Below are 19,126 nucleotides of genomic sequence, written 5' to 3' on the forward strand. Positions count from 1 at the left end.
AGCAGAACCCGGGGTCTTATCTTTGGATTTCAAATGCAGATTCTTTAAAATAAAAATTAAAAAACATAGTGCATTTGCCTTAGGCAAGTCTCAAATGTCTGAACACAGAACTTCACAAGTAATGTACATACTGTATGACCAGAATGGTTTAAGGAAGTTATGCGAATAGCAGCAACTTACAAGACAGTAGATGGCACTGGGATTTTCTCTTTGGTGTTATCTGAATCCGCGAGTCATGCGCTATTCTCAGGCCTTGCTCTAGTTACATCATACATACTTATAGGTCAGTGATGGCGAACCTATGGCACGGGTGCCAGAGGCGGCACTCAGAGCCCTCTATGTGGGCACCCAAGCCCTGGAAAAAGTCTATGGCATAGCAATATGTTTTAGACTTTTCCTGTCATTCATTATCCCCAGGACACACTATGAACAGCACAGGCAGCACATAACATGTAGGCTATTAGTCTATTATAGATAAATGATAAAGGACATGAAAAGATATATTATATTGGTATCTAGGTTAAATTGCCGTGTTGGCACTTTGCGATAAATAAGTGGGTATTTGGTTGCAGTTTTGGGCACTCGGTCTCTAAAAGGTTCACCATCACTGTTATAGGTGGACCTCTGCTGCCGATTTATAAAAGCAGCTCTGCTCTAAGCTGAGTAGCAGTGACGCCCTGATCAGCACTAAACTTCCATAATGCTACTATACTTCAAGAGAGAGTGACCATACGTGCACGGCCAATATTCACTGCAAACGGGGATGTAGTAGGGAGAAAAAAAATCTATTTGTGCAAATAAAATCACAGCATTCCAATTTCATGGTCACTGAATTTATTTTTTTGTGCTTATACAGAATGTGGACTTTTGAGGACAATCTGCATGTTTTGTTTCAATTTTATGTAATACCTTAAAATATATTATTTACTTTTAGCTTTAGCATTTCATAAAAGGGTAAGTAATACTCCCGTAGCATTAACATGAGACCGTACATCACTGAGGAGTGCTGGACAAATCACATGGAAGCACTGACAAGTCAAGGTGCACTCCGTGTGGACGAGAGCGACGTTGTGGAGCTCACGCTGGAGGACACGTAGCTTCTATCTCCTTGTTTCACTTTGATCTCCTTAAAACTGACACTTGTTTTACTTCTGATATCAGTCTGACCTGTGGACACAGAAATGAGAGGATACGGAGCTATTATAGAACATACAGTATAACATGTTCGGTTGTTGAGGATCTACGTCTCTGTATATTGCATGTTATCGGTGTCCCACAAGAGAAAAGCATAAAAAGAACTGATTCAAAAGAAATCAATGGTGAAGGTAGCAGGTTGCCATGTTAGGATAGTGATTTAGCTTAGTAGTGTGGCATCCAATGGTCTGTTAAGTATGAAACATACAGGGGGTCATTTACAAACAGATATACACAACTTTTTGGCGAAATATCTGTAGCAGATTGCAATGCAAAGGTTATTTGCGCCTCAATCTGCAACTTTTCCCCGCTCACGCCAGGTCTAAAAAGAGGGGAGTGACATGGGCAGGGAAGCGGGCGGGTCTGCAGGCCCGTCTCATTTATTATTTTCTACACCTGCTTTAGGCATAGAAAATGGTCTAAATCTACACCATCAAGGGAGCTGGCATAGATTTAGACAGGCGGTCTTAATAAATGACCCCCACAGATTACTTTAAACCAGAATTCAGCACACTTTGTCCCGCCAGCCATCTGTGTGGAAGGGCTGTATCAGGCAGGGAGTGCTGTCAATGGAAAACTTCAGGACTTAAAGCCATTGGGGTCATTTATTAAGACGTCTACACCAGTTTTTGGTGTAAAAAGCTGTTGCAATACCCTGTTTTGCAACTTTTTTTTACCCATGCAAGAAACTTTTGTTGTAAGGGCTGTTCTTGTTGCTGGAGACAGGTGAAAAGGAGGAGTGAAAACGACTGCAGTCAGGGGCCTCAGTAGTTCTCATATGGCGAGGACTGCACCTTGTCATAAATTAGATGCTTCCTCCTGAGCGCAGGGGCAATCAAAGGCCACCTTTAAAAAGATAAATGACCCCCCCCCCCCCTTCAGATGCAGACCCTGCTTCCAGCACTTTTGACTGACCCCTAGATTTATCTGGGGAGGCCATGGCTAGACAGGCATCTCCTCCACAATGGTCACTATGGGCGATTTCACCTCTGAAGACCGCATAGTTGTATAATACAGGCGGTCCGCATGGTAAACTTACATGTGTCTATATTCACATCTGGTCTAGTATGATCACATGCAGCCTATTCACTGTCTCCTACCAGATTTCAGAAATGTGTCAGTAGCGCCGTTGTAGGTACTCACTAGAGCTGGAGGACAAGGAGGAAGATGACCGATTGGTCAGACTGGTCTCGCTTTGGTTTTGATCAGATGAAGGCATAAGTCGAATGGCGCGCTCACCAAGTGATGGTTTCACATTAAATCTTTCTACATGAGAAAAGAAACAATAAATGAGTTACCTGAGGCACCTCCAGAAATAGAAACCTAAACTAAAAGTGTATAACGACCTAGTAATGTCTTACATCACTATTACAATATGTTGGATTATTAAAATTTAAAGGGAATTTGATATTGATGGAATATCCTCAAGATCTGATTGATCCCCATCAATAGCTGAATGATGGAGTCTGACTTCCGGGACCCCATCTGATCAGCTGTTTGAGGAGGCCAGGGCCACGGCGAGTGCTGCAGCCTCCTTACAGCTCACCAAGCACAGCGCCGTACAGTGTATACTGACTGTGACTGGTACTGCAGCTCAGACCTATTCACCTGAATGGGACTAAGCTGCGCCCAGGTCATGTGACCAATGGATGTGAAGTCGCTGGCTTATGAATAGGCCGTCATGGCTTCTTCAAACAGCTGATCAAATTTTCCAGGTCTCTTTTTCCCACTTGCCACTAGGCCACATTTTCAATTCTTTAAGAGCAGCCATATAGGCCATAGACACAACGTACAGGAGGGTGTTTACTCCTATTGGAGATTTTCCTACACAAGCTCTGTGACCTGTGCAGAGGTCAGGAGGGAGTAGATAAGCTGTAATCATCTACTTTGAATGGTGGCTCCTTTGTTAACTATGAACAAGTGATATCTTTCATTGTAATTCAACCTGTGATGATAATGTGATGGCTACTGTACAGAACAGGAAGCCTCAACATTTTATTAGACCTAGTAGCCAGTGGGAAAATGGCATGATAGTAGGTAACCTTTTTTACAGATAGTAACATGGAAAATTAAAACCAAAATCACCAATAAATTGTAAAAAAAAAAAAAAAAAAAAAAAAAGGGTGTTTAAAAATGTGATTTAAAGAATAGGCTATTTTTTCATGACCCATTCCCATATGTGTAGTATTTTCAGGACTACAGGTACAAGCAGAATTTGAATGCCCAGTCCCATAGCATACTCACTTGGGTCATCAATCCTCTCCTGTTGTCTCTGCTGTTGATGGTAACTGATCACGGCTTGGACCTTCTGCTTGTTGACATCAATGTCAGGCTCAGCCAGGATCTCACTCAAGGTGATATTGCTTTTCACAGCTTTTGTTGTTGTAGATCTGGCCACCATAGGCAAGCCATCTTGGTACTGTCGATCTGTGAAGTCTACTTCATTATCCTGGATGGTTTTAACCCTTTATGAAATATTCTCATCAGTCGTACATTTTGTTATAAATCATAATTGTCTATCCCTGATCGCTGGATGCTTCTACTATATTTGTAACGTTTAGGACTTAATCACACAACCCTTTTTTCTCTTCCCTGTGCCTGAGACAAAACGTTCCCCGATGAACCGAAGCCCTGCTGTCTACACTGTACAGTAGAATGAAGCACAGGACCTAGACCTGCCGACGGGTGTCCTTCCCACCAGTCTACCTGAAACTGATGCTGTGTCCTGAGTTACCGATAGACCTGTATTTTGGGGACCCGCACAAATACCATAGCTCACCTTCTATGTGTTAACATTACATATATTTCTTGCAGCAGGATTTCAGCTGCTCCAGGTTTGCAGTGTATTGTCCCATCAATTAACTCCTTAGAAACATTCAGGTTCCTCTTCATAAAAAACTGTAAATGATAACAGAGCACAGATGTATAAGATGTGCTGGCTACATAAATGCTGGAACCCAAGGAACGATAAAATCTCACCTTCTCTAGTTGTGACCAGTTGCCTAATTTTGTGGCGAGTGATGTCCCATTGTCAAATGAATGCATTTGGATGTCTTCTGGGTAATACCAATAGAAGATCTCTGCTGGGATGTATCCATTTGAAAGGTCTCTGAAACAAGTAATCCCATTAGAAATAGCTACTGTAGGAATAATATTCCCAGTATCATTAACACCTTCACGAGCCTAATTTCACAAATCTATCGTGTCACTTTCTGTGGTAATAATTTTGGAATGCTTTTACATATACAAGCGATTCTGACATAAAGTGATTTTTTTTGTGACACATCAAACCTCATGTTAGTGGTAAATTTTGGTCGATATGTTTTACACTTGTTTGGAAAAATTCTCAGTTTTAAAAATGTCTATTTCTTTGCATTTAAGACAGATAATAAAAAAACACTTTGTGAGGTATTACTAACACTCACCATGTATCTACTTTATATTGGCATCATTTTGTAAATGTAAATTTTCTTTTTTCAGGATGTTAGACGGTTTAAAAAATTTTCAAGAAAATTTCCAAAAGTGACTTTAAGGACAAACTCAGTTTTCACGTGACTTTGTGGGGCTTATATAAACCAGTCATAAATAACCTCATATTATGCAAAACTGATTTTACACACTTTGTTTACTCTTTAGGTGTTCCACAGGAATTAAAGCAAAATGGAAGTAAAAATTTAAAAATGTAATTTCTTTTTGTGCAAATTTTCCATTTGAATTCATTTTTCTTGTAACACAACAAGGGTTAACAGCAAAACAAACCTCAGTATGGTAAACTTTAATTCTGCAGTTTAAAGAAAAAACCCATATTTGCTTTTAAACTGCTGTATGGGCACACAGCAGGGCTCAGAAGGGAAGGAGCAACAAATAGTTTTGAAGGGCATATTATGGAACGGTTTTTGGGTACCATTGGCATTTGGAGCACGGATTTTGCTGGAATGATTCTCAGGTGCCATGTCACATTTGCAACGAGTACTATGTAAAACCCTCAAAAGTTACCCCATTTTGTAAACTAAACCCTTCAAGAAATTAACCCAGGTGTTTTTGAATTTTTTTAAGATTGTGAAACGAAATTCAAAATGACATTGTATTTCAATTATATGTAGTTTTAGGCCTTAAAATGTTTAATTTTCACAAGTGGTAGAAGGGGAAAAAGCACCCCAAATGTTGTTGCATCATTTTTCCCAAAGTACGACAATATCCCCTGTATCGTCATAAACTGCTCTTTGGGCACATTGCCGGTTTCAGAAATAAAGAGTCCCATGTAGATTCAAGGCCTAGTTTGGGGATTTATACAGCACTGGCTAACAACTTGAGAGGCTCTGCAGTAAAATAAAAAAAGTGACCCCATTTTACAAACTACACCCCTCGCGGAATTTACCAAGGGGTGGTTGTGAAAATTTTGAACCCACAAGTGTTTTGCAAAAATGTATGCACAGCAGATTTTTCCAAAGATCTGCCATTTCAATGCCCAATATGCTGTTTGCAATGTGTTCCAGTGCTAAATAAGCCTCTTATTATTATAATGCTGTGTTTCCTGGTTTTACAAACACCCTACATGTGGCCCTATTCTTTTATCTGAATGTATGACAGGGCTCAGGAGTAAAAGATTACCACGCGCATTTTGAGATCCAACGTGGTGATTTACACTGCATTTGCTGACAAATTTAGAGTCTCCGGAGTGAAATAATACAGTGAGGAAGAGAAGTATTTGAACACCCTGCGATTTTGCAAGTTCTCCCACTTACAAATCATGGAGGGGTCTGAAATCACATTGTAGGTGCATTCCCACTCTGAGAGAGAGAATAAAAAAATGTTTTCAGGAAATCACATTGTAAGATTTATTTGTCTTGCACTGCTGAACATAAGTATTTGAACACCTGAGAAAATCTGTGTTATTATTTGGTACAGAAGCCTTTGTTTGCAATTACAGAGGTCAAACGTTTCCTGTAGTTCTTGACCAGGTTTGCACACACTGCAACCGGGATTTTGGCCCACTCCTCCTCAAAGATCTCTTCTAGATCTGTCTGGTTTCGGGACTGTCGCTGAGCAACACTAAGTTTCAGCTCCCTCCAAAGATTTTCTATTGGATTTAGGTCTGGAGACTGGCTAGGCCACTACAGAAACTTGATATGCTTCTTACAGAGCCACTCCTTGGTTATCCTGGCTGTGTGCTTCGGGTCGTTGTCATGTTGGAAGACCCAGCCACGAACCATCTTCAATGCTCTGACGGAGGGAAGGCGGTTGTTGCTCAAAATCTCACAATAAATGGCCCCATTCATCCTCTCCTTAATACAGTGCAGTCAGGGCCGGCCTTAGGGGTTCAGGCGCCCTGTGCGAGCTAACCTTGTGGCGCCCCCCCCCCAAAAAAAAAAAAAACACTGCTTGTTGCTGGCATCATGGCATAGGCTGGCTGACTATCCAACCAAGTAGTTACCAGCCCGCACACCCCAAAGGCCGGTGTAATGTTATACTTCCCTACTTCGTGAGATCTCCCTACCCTCGTCACTTCCGGTCGCACCGGACATGACGTGAGGAGGTGTGCAGCGCCACGCAGGCGCACAACGACAGGTTAGGGAAATTTCACAGCAGAGTGCGCATGCGCCAGGAGCCTCGCCGGCGGTTAGGGTAGGGAAAAACTATGGGCCAGTGCGCAGGCGCAGTGATCGGATGGATGTTCTCAGCTAGACACCGGCCGACACTGCGCATGCACCGGGAGCCTCACCAGCGGTTAGGGAAGGGAAAAATTACGTACGGGCCAGTGCTTTTTCCCTACCCTAACCGCTGGTGAAGCTCCCAGCACATGCGCAGTGTCGGCCGGTGTCCAGCTGAGAACATCCATCCGATCACCGCACCTGTGCACTGGCCCATAATTTTTCCCTACCCTAACCACCGGCGAGGCTCCCAGCGCATGCGCACTCTGCTGTGAAATTTCCCTAACCCGTCGTTGTGCGCAGTGCGCCCCCCCCCCCAATATAATAAACATTGGTGGCGCAGTGCGCCCCCCCCCCAACACCCCAGTATGATAAACATTGGTGGCGCAGTGCGCCACCCCTACACCCCAGTATAATAAACATTGGTGGCGCAGTGCGCCCCCCCCCCAATATAATAAACATTGGCGCAGTGCGCCCCCAATATAACAAACATGAGCGCAGTGCGCCCCCCCCAATATAACAAACATGAGCGCAGTGCGCCCCCCAATATAATAAACATTGGTGGTTCAGTGTGCCCCCCCCAACACCCCAGTATAATAAACATTGGTGGCGCAGTGCACCCCCCCTCCATATAATAAACATTGGTGGCGCAGTGGGCAGTGCCAATGAGGGTTAAAAAAATTAACTCACCTCCTCCAATTGATCGTCTCCTGTTCTTTCTTCAGAACTTGTCAAAGGACCTGTGGTGACATCACTGTGCTCATCACATGATGCATCACATGATCCATCACCATGGTAAAGGGCCATGTGATGAGCTCAGTGACGTCACCACAGGTCCTGAAGAAACAGGAGACCGGCAGCTACGCGATCAACTGGAGGAGGTGAGTTAATTTTTTTTATTATTTTTTAACCCTCATTGGCACTTCCCACTGTGCCACCAATGTTTCTTATACTGGGGTGTCGAGGGGGGGGCGCACTGTGCCACCAACGTTTCTTATACAAATACAGGAGGCGGGTGCCGGAATCAAATAGCCGGCACCCGACCTCTGTGACAGGGAGCTGCGATCAGCGGCAGTTAACCCCTCAGGTACCGCACCTGAAGGGTTAACTCAACTGCAGCTGATCGCAGCTCCCTGTCACAGAGGTCGGGTGCCGGCTATTTGATTCCGGCACCCGCCTCCTGTATTTGTATTACAGGTCAGTTATCTTCATTGGTGGCGCAGTGGCCTCAGCCCCTCCCCTCCTCCTCCCATCTCTCTTCTTATTGGCAGCTGCGGGGGCAGCAGGCAGGTCAGACACAGGGGAGGAGGAACGAATCAGGTCAGACAAGGGAGGGCGAGATGGAGGGGGCGCCCCGAGGGAGAACACAAGTGCAGCCTCGCCTGCCGCATATTACATTGCGAGCTGTCGGCCGCCCAGCGCCCCTGTTGCTATGGCGCCCTGTGCGGCCGCACAGCCCGCACACCCCAAAGGCCGGCCCTGAGTGCAGTCGTCCTGTCCCCTTCGCAGAAAAGCACCCCCAAAGCATGATGTTACCACCCCCATGCTTCACAGTAGGGATGGTGTTCTTGGGATGCAACTCATCCTTCTTTTTCCTCCAAACACTACAAGTGAAGTTTAGACCAAAAAATTCTACTTTGGTTTCATCTGACCACATGACTTTCTCCCATGCCCCCTCTGGATCATCCAGATGGTCATTGGCAAACTTCAGACGGGCCTGGACATGTGATGACTTAAGCAGGGGAACTATCACGGCTGAGGATGGGAAAAATCCTCAGCCGTGCGATGCCAGCTGATGTCCGGTCGCTGCTCGGCCATGGCAACAGAATTAGGGAGCAGGTCACCTCCTATTGCGTCCCTAACGCTGACCCTGTCTCCTGTCTGTATGAGCCGACCCTGGTGGTAGGAGGGCTCATACGCTGGAACCTAATTGTCCCTGCAAGCCCTCAGAATGGCCCTGAACTAAGGAGCAGGGTAAGACAACCCACTCCTCCTAGGCACGGAGGAGCAGGAGTCTCACTAGCCAAGCAGCATGAAGATGGGGAACATAAACAGATCTATGGACATGACAGGTGAACCCAACAGTTCCACACTAACCTGCCACAGCCTTGCTGACTGGAACCCGTGCTCAGAAAACGCTGTCCACAGAAACATAAAACAAACAGCACACACATAAGAACACTCAGGAACCAGGACATCCATAGCTGCACTAAAAACCAAAGACATAGGACATCAACAAAACATCAAGGTAAAGGATTTATGACCGGAAGGGTGGCCCTTACAAGAAGGACGGTTACAGGGTAACAGGAGGACGACTCCAGCAACATGCCTGGAGTACCCCACCAGAGAACTGATCTGGACTGAGACTTTATAGCCCATGTAACCACACCCCACAGTCAGACACACCCAGTGACACACACACACTGGGAAGGGAGTTAACCCTTCCAGTACCAGGGAAGGGAAACACCAACTTAAAGGGAAAGTGACCAACACTAGAACACACTGTGGCTGTTGCCGCTGACAACGACATGGGTGGCAAACGTGTCCTGGGAGTCAGCCCGAAGGCCGGGACACTGCCACCACATGTACACACAACCAAACGTTGCCACGGGCAACCACAGTGCAGGAAAGGTGTCAGTGCACACCACACACAACACAGAGTGCACACAGACAAACAACAATGCATACAAACCTACACGCACACAACTCCAAGGGAACCGCACACATACCTGTTGTCCGCGGCAACCGCACTTGAGGCAAACAACATCATGCCTCAAGCTGCGGTTGAAACAACCCAAACCGCGGGCAACTGTATGCGACTCCCAAGGAGTCACGGCCATAACCGTGGCCGTGACAGGAACCTTCCGTGCAATGCATGATTTCAAACCATGACGGCGTAGTGTTCTACAGACAGTGACCTTTGAAACTGTGGTCCCAGCTCTTTTCATGTCATTGATCAGCTCCTCCCTTGTAGTTCTGGGCTGATTCCTCACCTTTCTCATCATCAGTGATACCCCATGAGGTGAGATCTTGCATGGAGCCCCAGTCCGAGGGAGACAGTCGTCTTTAGCGTCTTCCATTTTCTAACAATTGCTCCAACAGTTGATCTATTTTCACCAAGCTGCTTGGCAATTGCTCCGTAGCCCTTACCAGCCTTGTGGACGTCCACAATTTTGTCTCTGGTGTCCTTAGACAGTTCTTTGCCCATGGTAGTAGTTGGCGTCTGACTGACTGTGGGGTGGACAGGTGTCTTTAAAGAGCTCAGACAGGTGCTACTAAGTTAGAGTAATGAGTGGAGTAGAGGTGGACTTTTTAAAGGCACAGTAACAGGTCTTTGAGAGCCAGAATTCTTTCTGTTTCTCAGGTGTTCAAATACTTATGTTCAGCAGTGCAAGACACATACATTCTTTAAAAATCATACAATGTGATTTCCAGAATTTTTTTTTCAATTCTGTGTCTCAGAGTGGGAATGCACCTACAATGTGAATTTCAGACCCCTCCATGATTTCTAAGTGGGAGAACTTGCAAAATTGCAGGGTGTTCAAATACTTCTGTTCCTCACTGTATATGTTAACCCTGAGAACTGAACCCATTTTGTAAACTCTGACTCTCAAGGTGTTAAGTGGTGGAGTGAAGTGAGCATTTTGCAGAAATTAATGGACAGCAAAATTAAAATTGCTATTTTTCCACAGATACTGCATTTCAGTGCCCAATGTGCTTTGTCCAGCTGGTGCCATCTGAGACTCACACTACACGACTTGAATTTATAGACAGGTGCTACTGGGTAAAAAAACGCTGTAAAACGTTAACATGATGGGCACACGGCAGAAGGGAAAGAGCGCCATTTGGCTTTTGGAGTCTGGATTTTCATACATCACAATTGCAAAGACCTTGTTGTACCCGTACAGTGGAAAACCCCTCAAAATGATACCATTTTGGAAATTAATGAGCAGGGGATGGTGTAAGATAAAAACTGCAAGTTTTTCACAGATATGGCATTTCAGTGCCCAGTGTGCTGTGCCCACATTATGCCATCTGAGACACACCACACCCCTAAATTGTTAGGCAGATTCTACTGGGAACAGAAATGCCATAAATGTGGACATAAACTGCTGTTTGAGTACACTGCAGGGCTCAGAAGGGAATGACCACCTTTTGGCTTTTGCAGGGCAGATTTTCCTGGACTGGTTTGCGGGCGGCATGTTGCTTTCAAGCAGCCTCTGGTGGCTTTATTTTATTTTTCTCTCGATGGAGCTTTGTGGGGGCTTATATTCTGTGAGATGAATTGCCATTATCATTGATTCAATTCTGGTGTTCATGGAAAAAAAATGTATTGCTTTTTATTTCACCTTTTAGATTTTTCTGGTGATCTTGTGTGAAGGCTTATTTTTTGCAGTATAAGGTGACAATTTCATTTATACCATTTTAGAATACATATGATTTTTTGGTTGCTTCATATGTTTTTTTTTTTTTTTCCTTCTGGCATAGTTTATTTTTTTTCCCATCTGATAGGGTAGATCATGTGATACTTTTATAGAGCTGGTCATTATGGATGCAATATCAAATATGTATTTTTTTTTTTTTTACATTTGTTTCAGTGTTACACAATAAAAGCATTTTTTGAAAAAAAAAATTATGTTTGTGGTGATGGTCTTGTGTGGGGACCTTTTTTTGCGAGTTTTCATTGGTAGCATTTTAGGGTGTATATGACTTTTTGATCGCACAATATTATGATTTTTGGGAGGTGAGCCAAAAACTGCTGTTTTGGCCTAGTTTTTATGTATTTTTTATGGCGTTCACATACCTAATATATGTTTTTGGTTATTTTTTGTAAACAGCTTGATGGGGGAAAAGAGAATAATATAATTTTTTTTTTACTTTTTTCTTTTAATAAAACAGTTTTTCTTTCTTTTTTACTTTTTAGTTTTGTCCTACTAGGGGTCTCCAGCTTCTAAAGATCACGTTTACAATGCAGTACAATACATGCTGTATTGTAATGCATCGCAACTGTCAGTATTACACTGACGGATCATTAACTCACTTCCCAATGCGCCATATGGGTTTAGTAAAGGTCGAGAGGGGAAAAAGGAATCTTATAATAAAAGGGAACCTGAGCTGAAGGTAGCAGGTTATAGAGCAGTAGGAGCCGAGAAGATTGATATATAGTATTATGGGAAAAGATTCAGTAAACCTTGCATTTCATTCATTTAATTCCTGCTCCTTCTGGGCTTTAGAGTCAAGGAGACGGTCCTATCAGTGATTGACAGCCTCAAAAACATATACTGTACAAATCTGCTCGGCTCCTGCTGTTTATCACATGCTGTCTGCATATTGAACTGCATTTTCATGGTTACAGGCCTACTGTAATCCCATAACTTCCAACCCTCCCAGTTCCGGCGGGTCAGTTCCAGATTTTGACAGCTGTCCTGAGGTCCCAGAATGGCTGAGGTATGCCCCGCTTACAACTGTCTCTGTGTCCTGAGGATGCAGAGACAGCGGAATGCAATTGTGAGCTCCCTGCTTCAACATTCACCCGGCTGGTGCTTTGTCCAGCAGAAGATGTGATGCGGTAATGCAGGATGTGCGCCAGTCACTGGGAGAACGGGGCTAGGTGAGCGTAAGTTTATTTTATTAACTATACAGCCTTTACTATTGTAAGGGGGCACTGAATAAGGGGGCATCCTGCTGTTTGTGGGAGTACTGAGGGGCATTCTACTGTCTGTGGGAGCACTAAGGGGGCATGACTACTTATGAAGGGGCATGACTACAGTGTGGGGGCACTAAAGGAGCATAACTATTGTGTGAGGGCACCAAGGGGGCACAGCTACTGTGAAGGAGGCATAACTAATGTGTAGGGGCAGTAAGGGGGCATAACTACTTGTGGGGGCACTAAGTGGACTGGGCAGGACTGGGCAGGTATAGATAGGCGCAGGGCAGAGTTACAGGCGTTGCTTAGTGTCAAAAGAGATTTGCTGCAGCGCACACCACTGATGTTGTCCCTGCTTGGGCTTTTTAAAAGCTGGGAGGTATGTAATCCACAAATCTGCTGGGTTTAAAGGAACCTAAACAACCATGTTACTAGGGAGTCTTCCCTGACAACTGTCGTGTAAGAGGTTGTGCCAAGTTTTTAAGTTAACCCCTATTAACGGGATGGGGGTGACTAGCTGATGGCTGGGGGTCCAACCACTGGCACCACCACCGATCATGAAAACAAGGGTCCCGTTCCCCTGTTAAGATGGGGCAGCAGGTCATGAATGCGCACCGCAACGCCAGTCATTCTGTATGGGAGTGCTGGTAGTAGGCAAGTACAGAGCTCAGCTCTCTCTATAGGAGCATTCAGCTATCTCCAGTGCTCGAGCAGCAGTGTGCATGCACGTCCAACCGCGCCATCAGAACTGGGGAACGGGACCTCTGTTCTGGTGATTGGTGGTGGCCCCAACAGTCGTACTACCAGTGTTCAGCTAGTTATCCCCTATCATATGCATAGGAGATAACTTAAAAACATGTCTCAACCCCTTTAATGCTTTATGTGTTGTTATTTATCCAACATATTCCACTGTGCATGAGCTGCTGACCACACGGAGGTACACGCTTAGGCTAGTTTCACACTAGCGTTAGGGAGATCCGGCAGGGTATATGCGCACATCAGTACTTGGCTGCTTCTCTGCATATTTGCTGAGTTGCAGCCAGTTCCAATATAGTTGAAGGGGTTGTCCGGGTTCAGAGCTGAACCTGGACCTACCCATGTTTTCACCCAGGCAGGCCCTGCGATATAAGCATCGGAATAGCGCACGGCTAGGTGGAGGCTTCGGCCCAGCAGGGTATTTTGTGACGTCACCGGCTCTAATGGGCAGGCTTTAGTGCGCCCTAGCCGTTTTACAGGCTAGAGCAGAGCTAAATGACGTCACTGGGCTCACTGCTGGGCAGAAACCTCCGCCTAGCAGTCCCTATGGAGAGCCCGATACCACCAGAATGACATTTTATTTTAATCTTTTACACAGTAGAATGATAATGCACACAGTGAAGTCACAGTGCAGGGATAATGTACACAGTGATGTCATAGTAGAGGGATAATGCACACAGTGATATCACAGCATAGGGATAATGTACACAGTGATGTCATAGTAGAGGGATACTGCACACAGTGATATCACAGCATAGGGATAATGTACACAGTGATGTCATAGTAGAGGGATAATGCACACAGTGATATCACAGCATAGGGATAATGTACACAGTGATGTCATAGTACAGGGATAATGCACACAGTGAAGTCACAGTGCAGGGATAATGTACACAGTGATGTCATAGTAGAGGGATACTGCACACAGTGATATCACAGCATAGGGATAATGTACACAGTGATGTCATAGTAGAGGGATAATGCACACAGTGATATCACAGCATAGGGATAATGTATATAGTACATGAAACCATTTAATGAGGTCACATCAAGGTATAACACACACATGATGTCATGGTATAGGGATGATACAACAGTAATGCTGCAGAGGAGTTCTAGTGTCCGCAGCAGGAGTAACCATGGGGTTCTACAGTAGAACATATATTTCCTGTGCCTCTTCCATCACCCACAGTCATCAATGATTGCACCTTATGTGTGAAGATCACCCCCTTAGCCATCATGCCTGCTACCCTAGTGCTTACACCTATGGACCCCAAAGTTCCAGCAGAGGGATGTGAAAAAGCACCAGGGTCTTTTTGTGAGAAGATTCACAAATAACCTATGAGATCTTACTGATAATATGTCCTGTATGTTCTGTAGAAAGGGTGACTGACCCACTGATTCCATTCCTGTGAGGAACCCAAGAAAACCTCAAGGCTCATAGTATGTCATATAGCAGACTTTCAGTGTCCAGGACTGTCCTGAAAGTATTTATTGGTTTTAGTTAAAGGGTTTCTCTGGGAGTTAAGAAAATGAAAATACTTTTTTTTTTTATAAATATATTCCCTAACACCTTTCATTAGTTATAATGGCTCATTTTGTCTAGGGAGGAATCATTAGGAGAAATAAAATGGGCACCCTCCTATTAGTGCACAAAACCTGCCCTAACCACACAATAGAACAAGTTACTTCACAGCACTGAGCTAAAGAGCTGCTTCATCCTCCTCTCCTACTTGTCAGGGATTATGATCCTGAATACAGTAAAATATGATCTTCAGCTGAATCTCTGTAGGAATGGAGTTCATGAGGAGACATGAAGTACAGAGAGGATGGACAGGACAGACTGTGGTGATGTGGAGCTGTGGTAATGGAGAGTGCATACAAGTGCTGCTCATTACTACACCCCACCTCCTCGCTGTACTTCATGTCTTTTACACAAACAGAATGCACACAGAGTATGTTCAGTTTTTTATGTGGACCCGTTGAAGTGAATGGATCTGCATAGGGGCTGGAAAATAAATGGCACAGAAACTGAAAAAAATACATTCGTGTGCATGAGCCCTAAGGCTGAGGCTACCGGGTGACCTTGGCTGTGACACTTGATGTGTAACCAAAGATGGCTGTGTAGCACTGAATGGGGTTGCAGCATGACTCTGATCCCAGAGAAGCAATAAATCCAGCACTCCTGGATGTCGCAGGTTCCAGCTGCAGCTGCACTGATCTTTAGGGTCCATTCACACGTCCGTTGTTTCTTTCCTGATCTGTTCAGTTTTCTGCGGAACAGATCTGTACCCATTCATTTTCAATGGGTCCTGAAAAAAAATAAAAAAATCGGACAGCACAATGTCAGATTTTTTTTCAGGACCCATTGAAAATGAATGGGTACAGATCTGGTCCAGATCTGTTCCGCAAAAAACGGAACAGATCAGGAAAGAAACAACGGACGTGTGAATGGACGTTAGCCTCAGCCGGGGGTTTTCCTCTGTTAAATGCATAGCCTCATCACAAACAACAGCCTTCCAAATGCATATGCTGGGGCCATCAGCTGATCACCATGGGAAGGTCTGCTCACATTTACTATGGTGTCTGCTCCTGTCTTCATGAGTAAACAGCCTGTTTCAGACTGTCTTATTATTTCAGTCTCATTTACCAACTGGTTTTGCGCCTGTTTTGGAGGCATATGCGCATGCTGCGCTTATTTTGAGTTTTTAGACTAATTCAGAAGTTATCACATTTTTGCGCCTATTTTCGAACCTATTTATCTAGGTGTGCCTGATTTAGTCGTAAAAGCATCCTGATTTCTGCTCCACCCCTGGGCTGGCGTACTTTTCTGCCTCTGTTTTGAGTGGTGAGTTGTGCCACATTTTGCCTACTTTCATGGAGACATGCTTCAAATTTCAGCTCACTTGTGCCACATTTTCAAGCACATACTAATTAGACCAGTCTTAGGGAATATAAAACTGTCTTACAAGAAAACAACCACTAGATGTCAGACTTAGGCCTCATTCACACATACGTATGATCTATACAAGTGTATTACTGTACAGCGGCGGCACGAAGCGCACGGTGTCATAGCAACCAATGACACCGTGCGCTCGTGCACTCGGCAGGACGGGTTTTCACGGACTGTGGTCCGTGAAAATGCACGTATGTGTGACTGAGGCCTAAGTCTGACATCTAGAGTTGTTTTCTTGTAAGACAGGTTCATATTCACCAAGACTGGTCTAATTAGAATGTGCTTGAAAATGTGGCACAAGTGAGCTGAAATTTGGCGCACGTCTCCATGAAAGTAGGTAAAATGTGCACAACTCACCACTCGCCTTAAACCAAAAAAGAAAAACCTGATTTACTAAGGGATAATAAATGAGGTACAAATTAAAGACAAGCGTTGCCCCCAAAAAAGGTGAGCTTAGTAAATGTGCCCCAAGATGTCCTCTGGCTCATAGAAAGCGGTTCCTATATGACATTCATATACCCTAATAATACTGGACATATGAAAAGGGGTAACAAAAAAAAGGAATTTGGTAGCAGCACAGTAAGGCCTCTTTCACACTACAGTATGTTGAATTCAGTGTTTTGCGTTCCGTTTTTCACGGATCCGTTGTTCCGTTTTTTGCTTCCGTTGTGGTTCCGTTTCCGTTCCGTTGTTCCGTTCTGTTTTTCCGTATGGCATATACAGTATACAGTAATTACATAGAAAAAATTGGGCTGGGCATAACATTTTCAATAGATGGTTCCGCAAAAAACGGAACGGATACGGAAGACATACGGATGCATTTCCGTATGTGTTCCGTTTTTTTTGCGGACCCATTGACTTGAATGGAGCCACGGACCGTGATTTGCGGCCAAATATAGGACATGTTCTATCTTTTCAACGGAACGGAAAAACGGAAATACGGAAACGGAATGCATACGGAACACATTCCGTTTTTTTGCGGAACCATTGAAATGAATGGTTCCGTATACGGACCGTATACGGAACGCAAAAAACGGACTGCAAAACGGTAGTGTGAAAGAGGCCTTAGTCCCACAAAGGAAGCAACAGTCCATCCATACAGCTCAGTTCACACTGAGAATCCATCAAAAAGCCGAGGGATGTCAGCTTGAGAAAGCTTCAGCAGCAGTTGAAATTCTGCTCCTTTTTGTAAATTTTATGCTTAAATAAAGCACATGGACGAGTCAAACCCCTTTATACCCCATTCTAGAATCAGATGAGGGATCGGTGGTCCTACTGCTCGGACCTCACTGGTGCCTTGAACTACGGATCCGCAGTGCACAGGACAGTTCTGTTTCCTAGGCATCAGTGGAGGTGCTCCCCCTTCAGACACTCAAGATGGAGTGCCCCCACAACAAGATCTGTTAGAGGAAAACAGCTTTATGGGGAGTTTCGCACATTGCAGATTTGTGGTATTAAATCCGTACCAAATCCACAGGTAAATCCACAACATATTTCTCAGCTGCAGATCCACAATCCGCAAGATGAGGGCCCATTCACATGATCGTATCGTCGCCGCGCCTGTGTTGTGGACCGCAAATAGCAGTTTGCAATGCATAAGTACAGGACAATAGTCCCGCGGGCGGGCCGTTGCGCACAATCAATGCCGCTCCAGGACATATGGACCGTATATCTCGGAAGTCATACGGTCGTGTACAAGGGCCCTAAAAGGCAGATTTGATCTAGAAGTCAATGTAGAAGCGAGAGAAACCTCAACCAAACACTCTGCGGCTGCTGAACACTTGCCTTGTTTTCCAGTATTGGTATCCGGCAGAGGATCTCAATACAGAAAACCATCTCTGTTTAGTCCTCACGCATTCTAAACGTTAGGGAATCCGTTCCGTCAGCATTCTGTTTTGTGACCAGATACAAAAACGCTGCAAGCTGTGGTTTTGTGTCCGGTCATAAAAAACTGATCTGTCACGGAAAACAATGAGTCAATGTTGAAGGATCCGTTTTTTTAAGAGCCTAAAAAAAAACGTATCTGTCACCCATTGACTTTCAATGTATTTAGTGACAGATCCGTTTTTTTCCCGTTTGATTTCACACAACCGCATCGGAACGGATGCATCCTGATGTGCAAAATCAAAACGGATCCGTTTAATTCTGGTATTGAAATCCTCTGCCGGATCGCAATACCGGAACTAACAACACAAGTGTGAAAGAGGCCTAAGACTCTTCTAAAACCTCCACCGTTTGAGGAATCTGCCACCAAATACAACTGCTGACCTTTCTGTAATGGATTATAGCAGTGTGAACGTACCGCACAGACAGGACCTGGGGAATCTGAAAGAAATCTGCCACGTGTGAACGCAGACTGAAGCGGTTGTCTCATATACAACTCCAATCACGTGGTGGCGGTCGCACTTGTCCCCTATGGCACTGCTGGGCAGAACCAAATACAGCGCCCAGTTGAGGGAGCGGTGGTGACACTGTGGTCCCCACTGAAGTGTCAGCTGTCCCCATCTGCCCTTTCAGCAGGTGTGTCAGCTGCAGGATTGGCTGTAGCGTGTCTCCATGCAGGACCAGGGGACAGGCTCCACTCTAAGCCTATGGTCCTAAAACTACATCTCCCAGCATGCACTGACCGGCAGCAGATAAGATAGCTTGCTGGGAGTTGTAGTTACATGAGACCAGGAGGGCACATATAGAAGGCCCTCGTCTTTGCTCCCAGCATTCCCTGCAGATACCTTCGGAAATTCCTAGGGGAGAAGCTGAGGTCCAGGCTCTGCAGCCATCTCAGCACCTCTCTGGGGACGCCGGTTCTTCTCGGGGCCTCGGGATATGACGTCATGATGACCGGGGACACAGCGCTTCAGCAGCTCTGGGCTCTACAGTCGGCGTCCTGTGTAGCCGGGCAACTATTACCATGACTACGGGTAT

At 44.9% G+C, this 19,126-nt stretch overlaps 1 protein-coding gene across 1 annotated transcript; it reads right to left on the reverse strand.

Moving 5' to 3' along the window:
* Nucleotides 1-826: 826 nt before the first annotated feature.
* SPATA4 (spermatogenesis associated 4) lies at nucleotides 827-19,115 on the reverse strand. Its single transcript, XM_044287702.1, has 6 exons — nucleotides 18,934-19,115; nucleotides 4,174-4,303; nucleotides 3,974-4,092; nucleotides 3,439-3,659; nucleotides 2,338-2,460; nucleotides 827-1,167 (listed from the first exon to the last, which is right to left on the reverse strand). The coding sequence occupies exons 1-6, from the start codon at nucleotides 19,035-19,037 to the stop codon at nucleotides 1,037-1,039; spliced, it is 828 nt and encodes a 275-aa protein (XP_044143637.1). The 5' UTR covers nucleotides 19,038-19,115; the 3' UTR covers nucleotides 827-1,036.
* Between the last annotated feature and the right edge of the window lie 11 nt (nucleotides 19,116-19,126).

Source organism: Bufo gargarizans, chromosome 1, assembly GCF_014858855.1.
Source record: "Bufo gargarizans isolate SCDJY-AF-19 chromosome 1, ASM1485885v1, whole genome shotgun sequence".
Lineage (NCBI taxonomy): Eukaryota > Metazoa > Chordata > Amphibia > Anura > Bufonidae > Bufo > Bufo gargarizans.

Excerpts from the sequence above, each read along its gene's own strand:
- SPATA4 (XM_044287702.1), bottom strand. The coding sequence starts at position 19,037 with ATGACGTCATATCCCGAGGCCCCGAGAAGAACCGGCGTCCCCAGAGAG. Across the intron at positions 4,304-18,933 it reads TCCCCTAGGAATTTCCGAAG|AGACCTTTCAAATGGATACA; the intron begins GTATCTGCAGGG and ends TACTTGTTTCAG. Across the intron at positions 4,093-4,173 it reads ACTGGTCACAACTAGAGAAG|TTTTTTATGAAGAGGAACCT; the intron begins GTGAGATTTTAT and ends TATCATTTACAG.